The sequence below is a fragment of the Eurosta solidaginis genome, chromosome 4, assembly GCF_040869045.1.
Source record: "Eurosta solidaginis isolate ZX-2024a chromosome 4, ASM4086904v1, whole genome shotgun sequence".
NCBI lineage: Eukaryota > Metazoa > Arthropoda > Insecta > Diptera > Tephritidae > Eurosta > Eurosta solidaginis.
In genome coordinates this window covers 19166933-19184748 of record NC_090322.1, presented here as the reverse complement: position 1 = coordinate 19184748, position 17816 = coordinate 19166933, and the positions used below count along the sequence as shown (strand labels likewise).

At 37.1% G+C, this 17816-nt stretch overlaps 1 protein-coding gene across 4 annotated transcripts in view; it reads left to right on the top strand.

The window, feature by feature from the left end:
• LOC137249205 (zinc finger protein 665-like) overlaps window positions 1–17816 on the top strand; it is a 126802-nt gene that overhangs the window by 32817 nt on the left and 76169 nt on the right. For 3 of the 4 annotated variants that reach the window (XM_067780508.1, XM_067780507.1, XM_067780509.1), the window contains exons 2-3: window positions 16749–16895; window positions 16961–17248. The exons of the other annotated variant lie outside the window; for it this stretch is intronic. In XM_067780508.1, the coding sequence (XP_067636609.1) occupies window positions 16749–16895; window positions 16961–17248 (435 nt within the window). The remainder of the gene's footprint in view (window positions 1–16748; window positions 16896–16960; window positions 17249–17816) is intronic. 4 annotated transcript variants of the gene reach the window in all.

Sequence of the window (17816 nt, the reverse complement as noted above, 5' to 3'; positions counted from 1 at the left end):
GTACGTAGCCCGGAACGTAGAAATCAAAAAAATTTTGATTTTTTCCGTAAGAACGTGTCAGCTGATCGCTCTCTCACTAGACAGAGTTGCCTAGTAAACTTTTGTGCGCTAATTTTTGACCGTTTGCAGTTTTATGCAAAAACACCTAATTAAAGTTTGAAAAATTGTGAAAATAATTCGAAATAATTATGTTAAAGTGCAGATTATAAATATGTAATCTATTTATATTTATTTAATATTAATTCCAGCCTTTTACAACATCAAAAATTAAATTGGAAAAAGTTGATGTTTCCATAAGCATGCATGCAAAATGGTCAATAGCAACAGTGCTTATCTGTAAACAAAACACACACAAATATGTTATGTACATGTACACAGACGCACACATTGATTCCTACGGGCTTGAGGGTTCGTTCAAACGTTCGTTCGTTCACGTACAGCACACGTCGGTGGGTAATTACCCACTTAGTTACGTGTTAGCCACTGATGACATGATACGAAACTTTTATTCTCTCTCAATTCGTTTCCAGGAATGGGTCTTGAAGTTCATTCGATTGTAAACAAAAGTTCGTTCGTTTCCAAGAATGGGTCTTGAACATCAGATGGCTATAAACTACCAAAAAAAAAAAACTCCAAGAAATCCGTTCGGTTTCATTATTTTCAAAAAATCAGCAAGTAAGGTGATAAAAAATTATTAAAATTTATAAAAAAAGCAAAGTTTTGTAGAAATATTTTGTGGTAGATAAGTGAAAAAATATGAAATAATATATTTCGATTGCGTTGCTTTGCTTTGTTGCGCTGGCACCGCCATAAGATAACAATGAACGGCTAGCCCCTTTTTCACTTTGATGCGACCAAAATGTTTATTTACATCCATATGTATATCCACATACAATAAAAAACGCAAAAAATTTATAAGAAATTACGAAATTAGATCACTTGGTGAAGTATCTGCGTTGTCGTCCGCAAAAGGCTGTTAATTATACATGTTGCGTTAACCTATACGTATACCTACAATTTATCTCAGCTGTCAAAAGTGGAATGTTGCAACGCTCCACAAAAACCTGGCCTTTATGCATCCATTTACATCAATGCGAAGACTAAGAAGCTGACTTTTTCTCCAATCGAAAGCTGCTATCAAAACCCGTTTCGTGTGCAGCCCTTCGATGAAAGGTGTTGTCACTGATAAATTTTCCACGGGTGAAAAATAGTTATTTTTTCTTCGGATTTGTAATCCTGACAAAAATTCGAGTTTTTTTATATCCCATTTGACAATCTTGAGTAAGTTTGCAGTGAAAATTATAAATTAAACCTTTACCATGTAAAATACCTCAAAGTTATTCTGAAATGCCCAAATTTGATTTTGAGCATGATGGTATCTATGGCCAATATTATAAAAAATGCACATTTTCACGTGCTCTCAGAGAGCGAGAAGTTTCATATCATGTCATCTGTGGTGTTAGCATTCGAAGAGTGCAGACGTGCGAGCGTGCATAAGCTCACGACTATCGGCATATGAATTTCTATTATCTTTTCTTTCTTTAAACATAAATGTCAACTTCAATTACTTTTATTAAATTACATAAACATAACGCGGGACGTTTTATTGTTTAATCGGTTTTTAATAGTTCAGAAGTAGGATTCGCGCGGGCCTACAAAATATTTTAAACATACGTACATATATGTCTACATATCGAATGTACACAAACGAAGTTTCTCCTCAACGCGTACATATGTATGTACCGAAATAGAGCAACGTTCTCTGCTCAAACGAAATACTTAAAACGAAAAGCTTAACAAAAAGGAGCAACGTACTTGGCTCAACGGAAAATATTTCAAACGTTACTGGCAACGGCTCGTCTTTCACAGCAAACAGCAATGTTATTGTTGTAGCGAAAGACAGTGCAAAATTCAACGAATTAAGTCTGCTGAAGCCAAGGCAGCAACGTCATATGTGTATATGTGGGTACAAGCCAACGATAATCAACGTTACGGGTGCAAACGAAGCAGTAAAGAGAACATACACATAAACACTACTCAACGTATTAAACGGCGCAAATCCACGCTAAGGCAGAGGCGGCGCAGCGATCTAGCTTCACAGGAATTGTGATAACGGCAGCAGACGCTACGCAAAATGGTTCTGCCTAACGGGAAAAAACGAAAGTTGTTGGCATGCTTGCTTGGGGTGGGGTCGAAGTGGAAAAATACTGGAGTGGCAAGCAGATAGCGTTTTTTTTTTTGAAAGCAACGGCAACGAAAAGAAGCAAAAGTTAATTGCTTAAGCAACGGCTTGTAAAATAAAGGGAAAAACTGAAGCAAAAGTCACCATGCAAATAAAAATAGAATCTTTAACCGTGGCACAAATAAATAAATTATTGCGAAACGCAAATATTTCAGCGATAGGCAATAAAGCACACAATGTTGCGGCATTAATTCAACATATTGATTCTGATGAAATCGATGCCAATGAGATCGATCAGGAAGAGCCTTGGGAAAGACCAATCAGTGAGCTGAGGGATATGATCACGGAATTAACAAGATCATTGCAAACGCAAAATGCATCACGACCATCCGTTGAACCTGTTACATCCCAAGACACATTACGAGAATCCAATGTACAATCGACCACACAGCAGGCATCTACGTACAAAATACAAGACATCGTTAGAATCTTACCATAGTTTAACCCGTTGAAGAAATTAATCACTGCACAACAATTTGAAACGAAGGCTGAGCAGCTGCAACGAATATACTTATGGAGTGACAATTTGCTACTTTTTGCGGCACAACAAAAGCTCGTAGGTGTAGCAAAAAGCTGGCTGGATGCTCAACCGGTGTTCCTGTTCCTGTCTTGGACTGAGTGAGTATGCTATTGAAAGATTTTCCGTGTGTAGTAAATTCTGCGGAAATTCAGAGGGAACTTCGCCGACGCAAGCGAAAATCTGGCGAGACGTTGATTGAATATTACTACGAGATGTTAACGCTCGGAAGACGGGGTAATTTAGATGACGCATCCATAAACTTTTATACGATCAATGGCATAAGCGATCCACAAACAACACGTACGCTATTAGCAATGAATCTAAACACCAGCAATGAGCTGCTACAGTCACTAGAAAACTTACAAACGGTACAGTCAACAAATTCGATACAGCCAAACCCAATGTCAACGTCTAGCACTAACATGCGCAGTGGAGGCTCTGGACAATCGCAAAGATCAGTGAAGTGCTTCAACTGCAACGAACATGGACATATCGCTGTTAAATGTCCGCAACCACAAAAGAAAAAACGCTGTTCTATGTGCTCGAAAGTGGGCCATGACAGCAAGGAATGTCGGCCAAACGTAGCAGAAATCGTGGAGTCGAAAAAACCTTCGCAAGTGCCACCTATAATTCAACACGTCACAATTGATGGTAAATCTTACGACGCCTTGGTCGATACAGGCAGCGACCACTCACTAATAAGCGAACAAATAATACCAACGATGCAATGCGTCCCTGCATATAAGCGCTTTAAAGGTTTCGTGGAATCTACACGAAAGACCGAGGTAAATTTAATGATCAATAACGAAAATGTCAACGCAAACTTATACGTAGTACCGGACAATACACTTGGGTATGACCTACTACTTGGACGAGATATTTTGTGCGGAGCCAACAAACGGCTGGTCATCGACAATGGGTCTTTACAGTTAAAAGTCAAATCGAACATGTTTAAAATCAACGATCAGCTGAATGAAACACAACGTAACGATATAAATTCCATGTTACATGAGTATGAAGATTGCTTTGCGGAAGATGTGTCAACGTTGGGAAGATGTAACACTACCACTATGGAAATAAAGTGACACAGTCGGGACCAATAGTCGGAAAACGATATCAGGTTCCACTATCGCAACAACGAGAATTAACGACAATTTTAAACAACTTATTGGCCAACGATATAATCCGTCCAAGTACATCACCACACGCTGCATCGGCACTTTTAGTACGCAAAGCCAGCGGAGAGAGCCGAATGTGCATCGATTACAGGGCATTGAACGCCGTCACTGAACGTAAGAACTTCCCAATGCCTGTGGTCGAAGAGCAACTCTTTAAGTTAGCTGGAGGGAAATTCTTCACTACATTGGACATGACTTCTGGCTATTACCAGATTCCGATGGATGAAAGCAGCAAGAAATATACTGCCTTCCTTACTCATGATGGATTATTCGAATATAATGTCATGCCGTTCGGATTAGTCAATGCGCCAATGCACTTCCAGGAAATGATCACCAAAGTAACGTCAAAATTATATAATAGAGACCGAGTCATCAGCTACGTCGATGAGATGATAATAGCAATACCAACAGTGGACGAAGGTAAGATCGTGCTAAAAGAAGTCTTGGAGGCGATACTTCAATGTGGTCTCACACTCAGACCTTCCAAATGTAACTTCCTTTGCGAGACCGTCATATTTCTAGGTCACAATGTAGGTGACACCATCATAAGTCCAGGTGATGGCAAGACGAAATGCATCAGCGATTTTCCCAAACCATCGAATGTCGCAGAAGTACGTTAGTTTCTGGGACTGACCGGATTCTTCAGAAAGTTTGTAGAAAAGCATAGCCACATCGCAGCACCACTAACAAAGCTTTTAAAGAAAGACGCAGTGTCTTCATTTGGTCAGAAGAACAAGATAGAGCATTTGACCAGCTAAAGCAAGCAATCACGTCTAAGCCAGTACTAGTCTTGTACGATCCAAGTAAATCACATGAGGTGCATACGGACGCCAGCCACCTTGGTTTGTCAGGCATATTGCTGCAAGAGGAAGCTGATGGGCTTAAACCAGTGTCGTTTTATAGCCGTCAGTCCAATGATGCAGAGTCACGCTATGCAAGCCATGAATTAGAAGTCCTAGCCATAGTGGAAACACTAGACATATTCCGAATGTATCTGTTAGGCACGAAGTTCACCGTAGTTACGGACTGCAATGCGATCGTAACGACAAAGGCAACGTCGAAATTACCACCACGTATAGCCAGATGGTGGCTACGCCTACAAGAATATGAATTTGAGTGTAGGCATCGTCAAGGCTCGAAGATGCAGCACGTCGACTGCTTAAGCCGTTCGCCTACCCTACCTCCATCTGAGCGGGAGACTGTAGCTGAAAGAGTTCTAGCTATAACCAGTGAAAACAGCGACGACTGGATTTATACAATGCAGATGCAGGATGAACATGTGAAAACGATTGTTACAGCTTTGAAAACAAACGGCGATGGAGCATCTCAGTTCCAGGATGACTTCATCATTCACAACGGTCGATTATATCGAATTGTCCAAGGTGAGCGACGACTAGTTATTCCTCAGGCTATTAGGTGGCGTGTCACCAAATCTTGTCATGACGACGCTGGCCACTTTGGAGTCGAGAAAACATTACAACGTCTGCAAAAGTATTTTTGGTTCAGGCAAATGAGGCGATACGTAAAGTCTTATATCGCAGCTTGTCTCGAATGCTGTTTAAATAAGATTAAAGGAGGCAAACTGGAAAGTCAAATGCATCTCACCGAAGTTCTACCAATTCCATTTCGAGCAATGTATATTGATCATCTCGGACCGTTCACAAAAGCAAGCGAGGAAACCAATACATCATTGTTTTAGTTTGTGGTTTCACCAAATACACGATATTGAAAGCGGTACGTAACACAAAGACGACACCAGTCCTATCAATGCTGCAAGAAGTTATGGCAATTTTCGGGCAGCCTTTACGGATTACCACTGACCGAGGAAACGCCTTTACATCGAAGGAATTCGAATTCTTTATGACACGCTTTGGGATTCAGCACGTCAAAACAGCTGTACGAACGCCCCGAGCAAACGGCCAGGCAGAGCGCGTCAACCGCACCATATTGTCAGCAATTCGATGCTCAACAAAGACCACCAAAGATTGGGACAGCACCCTTTCCAACATCCAGTGGTGCATTAACTCGCAAAACAATAGCACAACAAAGACAAGTCCCAACGAACTTGTGTTCAATTTCGATTTACGATGCGTCAGCGATAATCGACTAATACAAGCACTAAGCGACGAAATATCCATGTCAGATGACGACGATAAACAGGAGAAGCTACAGAACGCCATACAGAATATCAGCAACGAGAGGCAAAAATGGAAGCTAAGATACGATCAAAAGCATCTGAGTCCACCAGTATACAACGAAAGACAATTTGTTGTTATTGACCATGTACCAACTCGATCCGAAATTCAAGGGGCCTTATATTGTCACAAAACAGCTGGTTCATGATCGATACATTGTGGAAGATCTACCCGCCGCACCACGTACATAACGAAGATACTGTAATGTAGTCTCCAGCGACCATATGAAACCATGGTGCCGTTTAAGTCCAGATCTCGAAGGCGACTATGATGAATCAAACGAAAGTACCGAGGATGAGACGTCCTAGGAGGACGAATGTCAGGAAAGGCCGAGCTGTCAAAGACAGTTAGTTACGTGTTAACATTCGAAGAGTGCAGACGTGCGAGCGTGCATAAGCTCACGACAATCGGCATATGAATTTCTATTTTCTTTTCTTTCTTTAAACATAAATGTCAACTTCAATTACTTTTATTAAATTACATAAACATAACTCGGGACGTTTTATTGTTTAATCGGTTTTTAATAAATATTTCATCAGACGGCATAATGGGTAAAGATTTTCTTCATTATAATAAATGTGTAATAAATTATTCAAATAGTAGCATCTCATTCGGGGCAAAAAAAGAAAAAGTCATTATGCCAATCCTACACGGAACAGAAAGAGATATGTGTATTATACCACCAAGATGCGAAGTTTTTCGAATTTTCGACTTAGGTCACTCAACAACTCCACTTTTCGTTGAATCTCAAGAAATAAAAAAAGGCGTATTTACCGCAAGATGCATTATAAATTCCAATAACCCAGTCATAAAATTTATCAATACCACAAGTGATGTACAATTCGTACATAAAAATTCTATTAAAGCAGAAAACTTATCAAATTATCACGTCTATGTAATCGCCAAAACTAAGTCAGATGAGAAGCGAATTAACGAAATAACTTCGATTTTAAAAAATCAAATTCCAAAAGATACACCATCTGAACTTTTAAATCTATGAATATGCTGACATATTCGCGCTTGACAACGATAAAATGACGTTAAATAATTTGAATGAGCAGACATTGTGGGTAACTGACAACGAACCGGTGTATATGAAGAACTATCGTCTACCCTATTCTCAGCGGGAAGAAATTAACAACAGGTTACAAAATTACTAGATAATGAATTAATCGAAGACAGCTATTCTAATTACAACAGTCCTCTTATCCTAGTTTCTAAAAAAAAAAAAATGCCAAAAAAGCATACAGAATGTGCGTTGATTTTCGCGCAGTTAAAAAGAAACTAATAGCTGACAAATTTCCATTAGCACGAATCGATGATATTTTAGACAATCATGGCAGAGCCAAATTTTTCTCAACCCTAGACCCTTTTTCTGGATTTCATTTTCTCAACTCACAATAAGTTTTAAATATTTTGAAAAAAACGGTTTTTTTCAAAATCCTATAACTTTTTCAAAAATTGACCGTTTGGGATCATTTTTTTTAATATGTTTTTAAATGTACTTTTCGGAAAAAATACAAAAAAAAATTTAAAGTTTTTTTTTTTTTCAATTAAATAAAAAAAAAAATTCTCGGCCCACTCCGGGATTAGTGGGGATGATTGCAGAATTGATTGTAGTTTTTTATGAGAAAAAAAAGGGCGAAATTCGAAAAATCTCGAAAAACTGAAAAATTACAAAAAAAAACTTTAACAATTTTTTTGAATTTTTTCCGAAAAGTACATTTAAAAACAAATTTAAAAAAAAAAGATCCCTACCGTCAATTTTTGAAAAAACGGTGTTTTTTTAAAAATTCATAACTTTTTTTGAGTTTGATGAAAAAATTTGAAAAACTTCTGAAAAACGTCTTTCGTAATCTAGAAAAAGAAGAAAAATTTTCAGGCAATTCTAAAGGGGTCGGGTTCAAAATTGGTCGAAATGGAATGGAATACCCCATATAAATTCACTCATAACTTTTCAAAAAAAAATTCCTCGTATTAGATCAGAAATATTTCATAAAAAAAACACGTAAACAATTTTTAAGAATATGCGCGCATATAAAGCATAGAAGAACAATTTTACTTGATTTTGAATTTTTTAACGAAATAAAGAATTCCGATACTTTACTTTCGAGGCTAGAAAAAGAAGCCGGAAAACTTAATATTAAGGAAATAGAATGGCCAAAAAACGATTTAATTTTCAAATACATTACAATTACAAATTTTAAAGAAAGAGGAAAAAAGCTTTTACAATTTTCGAAAATTATTTTAATGGATCCAATTGAAACAATCACTGATCAGGAACAAAAATTAAAGTTATTAGCAATTTATCACAATGATCCCATCACTGGAGGTCACTGTGGAACGAAAAAATTATACGCCAAATTACGAAACAAATTTTACTGGAAAAACATGACAAAAGACATAGCTAGTTATGTTAGGAAATGCGAAAAATATCTTTTGAACAAAGTCAAAATAGGAAATAAAGAAGAACTCGTTCTAACTCCTACTCCTAATAAACCTTTCGATATTGTCGTAATTGATACAATAGGAAATTTGAAATATGTTTTGGCATAACACAACGCCAAATACGGTATTCGATAATAAACTTACTCCTTTTGAACTAGTTTTTGGTAAAAAGGCCATTTGTCATCTGAATTGAAGAACGAAACAATCGAATCCATTTATAATATCGAAAATTATTCAAAAGAAGTAAAGTACCGAATGCAAAAATGCCACGCCTTGGCTAAAGGGTTAGTAGAGAAACACAAAATAAGAAATAAAGATGCATACGACAAAAATGCACAACCAATAATAATAAACATGAACGATATGGTTTTAGTTCAAAAAGAACAACGGGAAAAACATAAAAACATATCAGGGTCCATATTTAGTAACAAATATAGACGGTGTAAATGTAACCAATTTTGATAGTGAAAACAAAAAATACAAAACGGTACATAAAAACCGCATAAGGGGAGTACCTAGAGAAATAAAATCGGATGTATCCAATTTCATTTTGAGATAGTCAAAATTTTTTTTTATTATTTTATTACACTAAATCTAAGCAAATTTAAATACAAATTTATCATACCTTAAAAATCACGCTTAATTTAAGTAAAAGCAAATATAAATAAAAATATTTCATCCGTAAAAACAATACTTAATATAAGTAAAAGAAACGAAAAGAAAATGTACGTATAAGTTAATACACAAAACGTATTAAAATTAATTTGAATTGCAAACAAACAAAATCTTTTACAAGTTATTAATATTCATATATGTAAATAGGTAGGCTTACGATAAATTAATAAATAAGCATAATAAATGTAAATTTAAGTAAATTAACTAAGCTAGGTTACAAAAAAAACAAAAAAAAAACACAAACAAAAATATATAAACTACTAATATTCATATACGTAAATATGTAGGTTAAAATACAAATAAATGTAATTAGTTAAATTAGCCAAGTTAGCCTAGGTATATCTGCCGCAAAAGTTCAAAATTGTTGTCATTTTTTTTTCATTCGGGATGAATGTAAAATCCACCCAAAAAAAGTTGAAGCCGACAAACCTGATCAACTTGTCGACTTCAACCTTTTTTTCGAAAAGGGGGATGGTGTAACAGCAGCCTAATGATCTCATCCTGTTTCCCACTTGGTGCAACCCTGTTGTCTCTTGTGAATGGACAACAGGTGTTGAAACAAGTTGGAAACGGGGAGGTCGGCTCGTAAAGAAAGGCGGCCATCATTATTATAATTTGGGACGAGGAAGAAAAGACGTGAACTAAGTGCGCATACTAAAACTATTTTAATTTAACTGTGCAAACATAAAAGACAGTACAAAAACTAAAATAAAAGTAAGTATAGCGCTAAAGTACTAAAAACATTTATTATACTACGAACTAAAACCAACATAAATAAAGAAACAAAAACTTAACTAAAATACGTGTTTGGTGATTGAGAAGTGCGTGCGTGTATTAGAACAATTTTTTTTTGGAGAAGTTCCGAAATGGAACTTCACACTCCATTTCGCTACAAAACTTCCGCCAGGAGGTCCTCTTCGACGACCTTAGCAGTTTCTTATAATCCCCTATGATCATCTTGAATGCATCCTATTTTTCAACCTCCCTGGAGGCTTTAGCAAGATTGAATGCTTTCCGACATGCCTTGCGTAGATTATATATGTCCCTCTTCCACCATGGTGGTTTGGTCTTACCCCTAGATTTCTTCCTAGGACAGGCCTTATCAAGAGCCTCCCCGCATGCCTCCGTGAAGAGTGAACCATATTATCCAGCTCTGCAGAGTTCTAGGGTATATGAATACTGAATCCTGAGAGCCTCTTTTGAAGCTCCTCACTGTAGATAAGCCAGTTGGCGTTTTTAAGGTTTCTATGCTAGACAGTTTTGAGTTTTTTATGTAACATATCATTAAAAAAAATTACTTTTTTACATTCATTCTCAAAGAAATATTTATCCCGAGTAAGACAAGCCATGGTTTATCAAAATCGGTTCATAAATGTTTAAGTTACGGTGCTTATTGTAATCAAGAAAATTGAACTCCCGCCATGAAGTCGATGTCGTGTCGTGCAGTTTTATCACAATTACATTAGTCGTTGACAAGCAACATCGCGTAAAATTATAGACGAATAAAGCCGTTAAAGAAACTTTTAACAATTCCTTCGACCACGCGTATGATAAAAGTGTTTTGCTATGAACCAGAATACGTGCTCCAGTGCACTCAAAAAATGGAAAACTGAAAAATGCAACAAGCGACCTTTACCATTTTCAACCCCAATGGTTTGGCATGGTCAAATTTTCCATAAGGAAGAAGATTGCTATTTCTGCCAAACAAACACCATTGGTCGCCACTATAAAACCCGTGACCGCATAAAATATGCTGAGGTAGTAACCGTATCTCACTCAATAAAGGAAGAAAAATCGAATATTTTTGTTTCAAATCTGGAATCGAAACATGTGTTGGAATCTGAAGAATAAAATTCTGACGGTTCACAAATTGACAAGGAATTTCTTCCAACTGGGGTTCTAACAACGAAACATCATGTAGTCTCAAAAGCAGATTTTCGTGACCTTGTGCGTGATTTAGAATTGTCTTGGATGCAGACAGAAATTTTGGTGTGTTTGTTGGTCCGGAAATACGTAAAATTTTTTCTGACAAAGAATTTTTTGAAAAATTTAACTCAATCGAGCAAAGAGCGTAGAAGAGCTTTATTTCTTTGTGTGAAAACTTTTTTGGAAACAACAGGAATGATGAGGTATGTTGAAGTAGTAAATGAGTTTTAAAACACTTGAAGAAATAGGATGCAGAATGTCAATCAAAATCCATTTATCACATACTCATTTGTATTTCTTGCCCGAAAACCTTGGAAAACTCAGTGATGAACAAGGAGAACAATTTCACCAGGAAATATCAGCGATTCAAACACGTTTTGTTGGCAAGAATCAGATCAGAATGCTGGCTACCTACTGGTTGCTCAAACGCGAAACTGATGAACCAGTCTATAACCGTAGGAGATCAAGCAAACATTTTTAAAAAGTCACAACATTCAAAATTTGGCTTTAATAAGAACTTGAAATATAACAATATTATCACTATTTGTATTCAAAATCAATTATTCCTTTTTCTTAACTACTCCCAACATGGTTTAAGATATCACGAAAAACTATTTCAAATAAATTATTATGATAAATTATTTACAAAATAAACAATACAAGACACTCTCGAACAATAATTATGATAAATGCCGTAGTGATTCTATACTGAAATCATATCCACGATCCTGAAGTGGCACGACATCGACTTCATGGTAGGAGTTTAATTTTCTTGTTTACAATAAACGTCGTACTTAAACAAAATCACTGTAGCACCGTGTAATCCGAAAACGGAAAACGTTGAGTCCTTCATAAGATATTAACGAAAAACCGAAAACCAGGTCCCTCTGAAACGGGGGTGCGATTCATAGTATTTTTGTGCAGAACACTTTTCTTCTTTGGCGGCCTTCCGTGCAAAACCCCGTTGCACACACAATTGTTTCCCTTGTACAACAATATTACAAAAACCACATGAAAATTGCCAACTTTAACTGCAAATACCTCAATTCTTTTCCGCCTTCAGATTATTGCTGTCGAGGTCAATACGCGTCGTTTGACTCCTCTCCCGAAACGAGTATTAGCAGTCAACCCCTTTTCTTACTTTTACCCTTTTACAAATGAAGGCGAGTCAAATGATTGATACCACTCCTTTACTCCCTAACCCGCTTGTTGTTGTATTAGCGATAAAGACACTCCCCGAAGGTTTTGGGTAGTGTTATCGATGTTGATGGTCCTTTTCCGGATATAGATCCGTTTAGTTCCGTTAACAAAGCACCTTTTAGATGCTAGCCCGTCCATCTCTGGAACGACTAATATGACCACATTAAACCTTCTAGGCCATATTGCCACCACCCCCTAGTTCTCATCTTGGGGTCGCCAGAGCCTCGCCTGCTAAATATGTGTATGATACATTCATATTTGTAACAGGATTCCTCTCACGTAGGTGAGGTTGACAATTGGGTAGCGGAAGCTTTGAAGCTGTAAAGCTTTGTATTGCGCTTATCAACTCCTTGAGACTCCGCGCTTAATTGAGCTGGTTGTCCACTTCCAACATCTCCGCTTCGTCATTTGACGCTACTTCCAGGCTCAAGAGGCTTTTTTTACCTCCCCAGCTTCCAGCATAGAAAACCATTTTTTCTAATGAAGAAAACTTGAACTTGAACCCAGAATCTTCGGTGTGGTAAGCGGACCACGCTACCACCATACCACGGCGGCCGCCCATAAGGATAGGGAAATACCTCTCCGAGCCTCTCCAAACCAAGCGAGGTTTTAAACAGGGCACTTCCTATTCTAGTAACAGGTCTAAACCATTGTTAATTGAAAAAAAAAAACTGCGAACATCATTCCTTCATTCTACTGCCTTCCTCTATTCGCAGCCTAACCTCAATTTAAGCGGCCAAACAAAACAATGTTTTAAATCACAATGGTACAATCAATTGAATCGTTTAATATTAAAAAGGCATGTGCAGCACACACAAAAAACGGCTACAAAATGAGGCCATTTCAAAGAAAACGCAAAATTTCATGGCCTATAAAAGCGTTTAGAGTAAGTGTGACTATGTGGATTTTCAACAGAAAGTAAGTGTTGATAAAAACTATATACATTGCAACCTAAATATAATTTTTTCCCAAAGTGAACGTGTGCGATTCAATTATAAGGGCGAGTCGAGAAAAGATTCATAAAATCCATCTCAAGTTCCGAAATTTACAATTTAAGTTGGGAATTTGCATTTAATGCTCAGATTTTAAAAATTGGGTTCCTCATACCTCTGAAAAGTCGAGATTTTTTCTGCTTTTTGTGGTTGTTTCATTGGTCCGGATGTTTTCATTGGAAAACATTTTCAAACCAATAATTTTTACATGCAAAATTATTTACTTGGCTGAGGATCTTTGCGACGGGATAATGGCTATTATATTTCTTACTGTTTTCGCTATTTGTCATTTCGTGTTTTGTTGGATTTATTACAATTCTTTTTTTGCAGTTTCTGTTTGTGTTGCTTTTTTGCCAAGCGTTAAAAAAAATATTCGTCGGGAAATTATTTACAATGACAACTTCCGGTTTGGGGTAACTCTGTAGGAACAATTCATTTTTCTCCGCAAAAGCTAAAGCCACAAATCCGAAAGCGGAAATTAGAAATTGTATTTCTTTCAAATAAAACGAAAAAAGCCCGGATCACTCGGAAAGGGAGGGTGGGATCCAAAGTATCTGTTCTTCCTGTAATTGATGACGCTATACTACTATGGCCATAGTCGGCGCTCAAACTGCCCCGACGTACTGAGCCTCGTTGCAGTTGTTAACGCTATGTTCTTTGCTACCACGTGTACACGTGGAATGTGCAGAACGGCAAACAGTTCAGTCGTCGGGGTTGTTTTCAGGGCTCCCGCCATGCTAAGCAAAAGCTGCGTACCCCCTCTACTTTTTTAAGTTAGGTTTTTTTTCGTGTGGCTGTCCACCAAACAAGCATTTCAAAGTATAGGATAGGGTCTACAATCGCTGTAAACACCCAATGGGAGAGAGAGGGAGATAAACCCACGTCCACCCCAGCATTATTTTACATGCATAAAGCACCGTCGAAGCCTTCTTCGCTCTCCTCCACGTTAAGCAACTTATTGTCTAGGATGATCCCTATATATTTTGTGCAAGGTTTCTCCTGCAGGGTCACCCCTCCTAACTTAGGCCTAGTTCAATTTAGGACCGTATACCTCTTAGTAAACAAGACCATATCCATCTTCTCTGCGTTGGCTGTCAACCCGTCATTAGATGCGCAATTATGAATATTCCAATTTTACTAGGAAATAAATACAAGAAAGCTCCTAGATATTTTGTTATAATGTGATATTAAAATTTCTATGCAAAGCAAAAAATGTTCTAACTTTTAAAAGTAGAGGAGAGGAATGAAAAGGAAACGAAAGGGAGGAAAATTTTAGAAAGCAAAGAGAATAGAAGCAAGGAGAGGAGAAGAGTAGAATAGAAAAGAAGAAATGAAAAGAAAAGGAATAAAGGAAATTTTACGCACTTCGACAAGGCGTCATGTTCAAAACACGATTGAAAATAAATGATACGTGCAAAAACTAATATTTTCTTTGCTTTGCAAAAACTTTTATCAACAATATTTTTTTAAGAAAAAAATTTTAATTATAACAAAAGGCTCAATTTGACTTATAAAGTATTGCAACGAATTTAGGGAAATTCCGCTTATTTGAAACTTTCTGCTAACGTTCGAATCGCTGAACTGTCGGAATAAATAACTGCAATATTCTGTTTGTAAAAGGGTCTTTATTAGAGCACTTCAGGAGTAGTACAATTATACTGCACTTCTCATCTAATAGCGTGTTTAAATCAAAATGATTGATTATTACTCAGCTTGCGCTGCTTTTAAAATCTCGGTTTCTCGTTCATCCATTCCTCCTAAGGTCTAGTGATTTCGCGAAAATCTGTTCCAGAACAATTGTATCTCCTGCTTGGTTAACAGCTATATACATGTATATATGTAGTCCATGCCTCTCGCATAGCCATATACGTATGTGTAACTACAACTACATACATGATCACATGTATGTGTGTGAAATATCTCTTCTTTGCCTTGTATGTATGTGTGTAAATGATGACTAATGTATTCTTGTACACAAATGCGCCTTGCTTAATGTTTTTGTTGTTGCGTGATTATTGACCAACAGCCTAGTGATGTCAACATTCGCCTCACTATTTTAAACTGAGTTTAAACCACACAACTTATTTGAATACACGAAGCGATTTTTCATCACTCACTGCTGTAATTCATATTTTTAGCAATTCACAATATAGCTGTCAAAACAGTTTTTTTTGCTCTTGAAAAATTGTGTTTTTGCTGAGAGAGAGTTTGAATCATTGTGAATTCATACAAGTGGCGAATGTTTGACAAAAACGTTCACAATAGTAAACAGCCTCGATCACCTGTTAAATCGCTGTTCGATTACTTAGTGTTTTTCAAACATTTTTGTTGACGACTGTTATGCATTATTTACATATTTTAACATGTTTGCTTAATGGCTGCTCACATTTAATCTATTAACTAGATTTTAGAAATTAATATTAATATGTAGTCTGATTTTCAGTATACACATTCAAAAGAAAGGCTGATTTGAAACACAAATGAGCAATTCAAGGCACTTAAATTTAATAAAAAAAAAAATAAATAAATGTAAGGCGCGATAACCTCCGAAGAGATCTAAGGCCGAGCTTCTCTTCCAATTTGCGTCGTGCTCCTCTTGATTTTCCCTACAAATTGGCCGGACGGGACCTACATGTTTTATGCCGACTCCGAACGGCATCTGCAAGGCAGATGAGTTTTCACTGAGAGCTTTTCATGGCAGAAATATAATCGGAGCGCTTGCCAGACACTGCCGAGGGGCGACCCCGCTTAGAAAAATTTTCTTCTAATTGAAAAATCTTATTTCTAAAATTTTGATGTTGCTTTGCCCGGGAGTTGAACCCAGGGCATACGGTGTGATAGGCGGAGCACGCTACCATCACACCACGGTGGCCGCTTAAATTTAATAACCGCGAGCAAAAAACAAACCTTTCTTCCATTCTCTGGCCATTCGCGACAGCCGTTCTCCCTGTCAGCTATTATTTGACAGGTAGGTATGACAATGGAGGAATAGAAAGATTCTTCACTTGTATGTATTCACAATGGTTTGAATATAAGCCAAAGATTTTCTTTAAGACTCTTTTGGAGAACGGCAAGGTAATTTTTTAACACAGACTTAACCTAACATGAGGGGTTAAACTCATACTTTTTTGACAAATTTTGAAATTAGCTATGAGCTAAAAAAATAACTTTCAAATGGGTCCAAAATACTAAAAAGTGTTAAGACCGTGTTTAAATTTGATCATACTCGACTTTTTAGTACTCAAATAATTGTTAGTTTAGTTACAAAATTAAATTCCTCGCTTCCTTTTAATATCAAAAAATAAACTTGTTATTTTTTGTTTGCCCACCTTTTTTTTTTTTTTTTTTTTTTTTTTTTTTTTTTTTTTTCAGATACACAAACATACGGGACAAGAACGAGCAATACCAATACCCATGCGATATGTGTGGCAAACATTTTAAAACAAAATCGGTTTTAAATAGACATAAACGAAGTCATAGCGGCGAAAAGCCCCATAAATGTGATATTTGTGAAATGCGGTAAGTTATTATAAAAATCCTCATCGTAATAAATTTCACCTTTATTTTCTGCCTGTATGAAATAGATTTATACAAGCTCAGAACCTAAGCCATCATATGCGTACTCATACCGGTGAAAAACCATGTAAATGCAAATACTGCGACCGGTGCTTTACGACAAAAAACTTACTGAATGAGCATTTACGTGTACATCTGGGTGATAATATTCACAGATGTGAATCTTGTCCCTTAGCTTTTCGTTTGGTTTCGGAGCTACGGTTACACTCACCTACGCATAAAGACGAAGATCCAGAGACACGTGAGCGAAATATGGCAGCTTTAAGGGAAGAAGAGGATAGATTAAAAGTTAACAGGTAAAATGATATTCATAAACTCCGTAGACTGTGATCTTATATTAAGGTTAATTTCTCCGTAAAGCGCGGAATCCAGGGCCGGTATCGTGTTATATGATCCGTGATCCAAAACAATTTTTTGCATCGCAATATCTCTTACGCTCATACTCTATTACCGAACAAGAGTGTCAATTCTAATATCATTCCCACAAGAACAATGGCTTGCCCAATGCCATCAGCAGCTTCGTGCACTGTGACGTCGGCAATAACTGATGTTATCTCAGTTTTTGACCTCCCATCTGATTCTTCGGCTGAAGCTAATGCTTGTGCGTCGATTGGTAAAGCTAATGCTTGCGCTACTGTTACAACTACGGCGGCAGTGACTGCGGCGCCAGTATCCGAAGCTTCTTCTTCTCCTTCGCCAATTGTTAACACTAGTATCACTAACAATGTCACTGATAATGATCAGTGGGTGAAGGTGACGAATAAAAGGGCCAGAAACAATAATAAAAATGCTCCTGCTACTACTACTACTACGGATGCAGTGACTGAGGTGTCAGCATCTGAAGCTGCTGCTGTCTCTTAAATG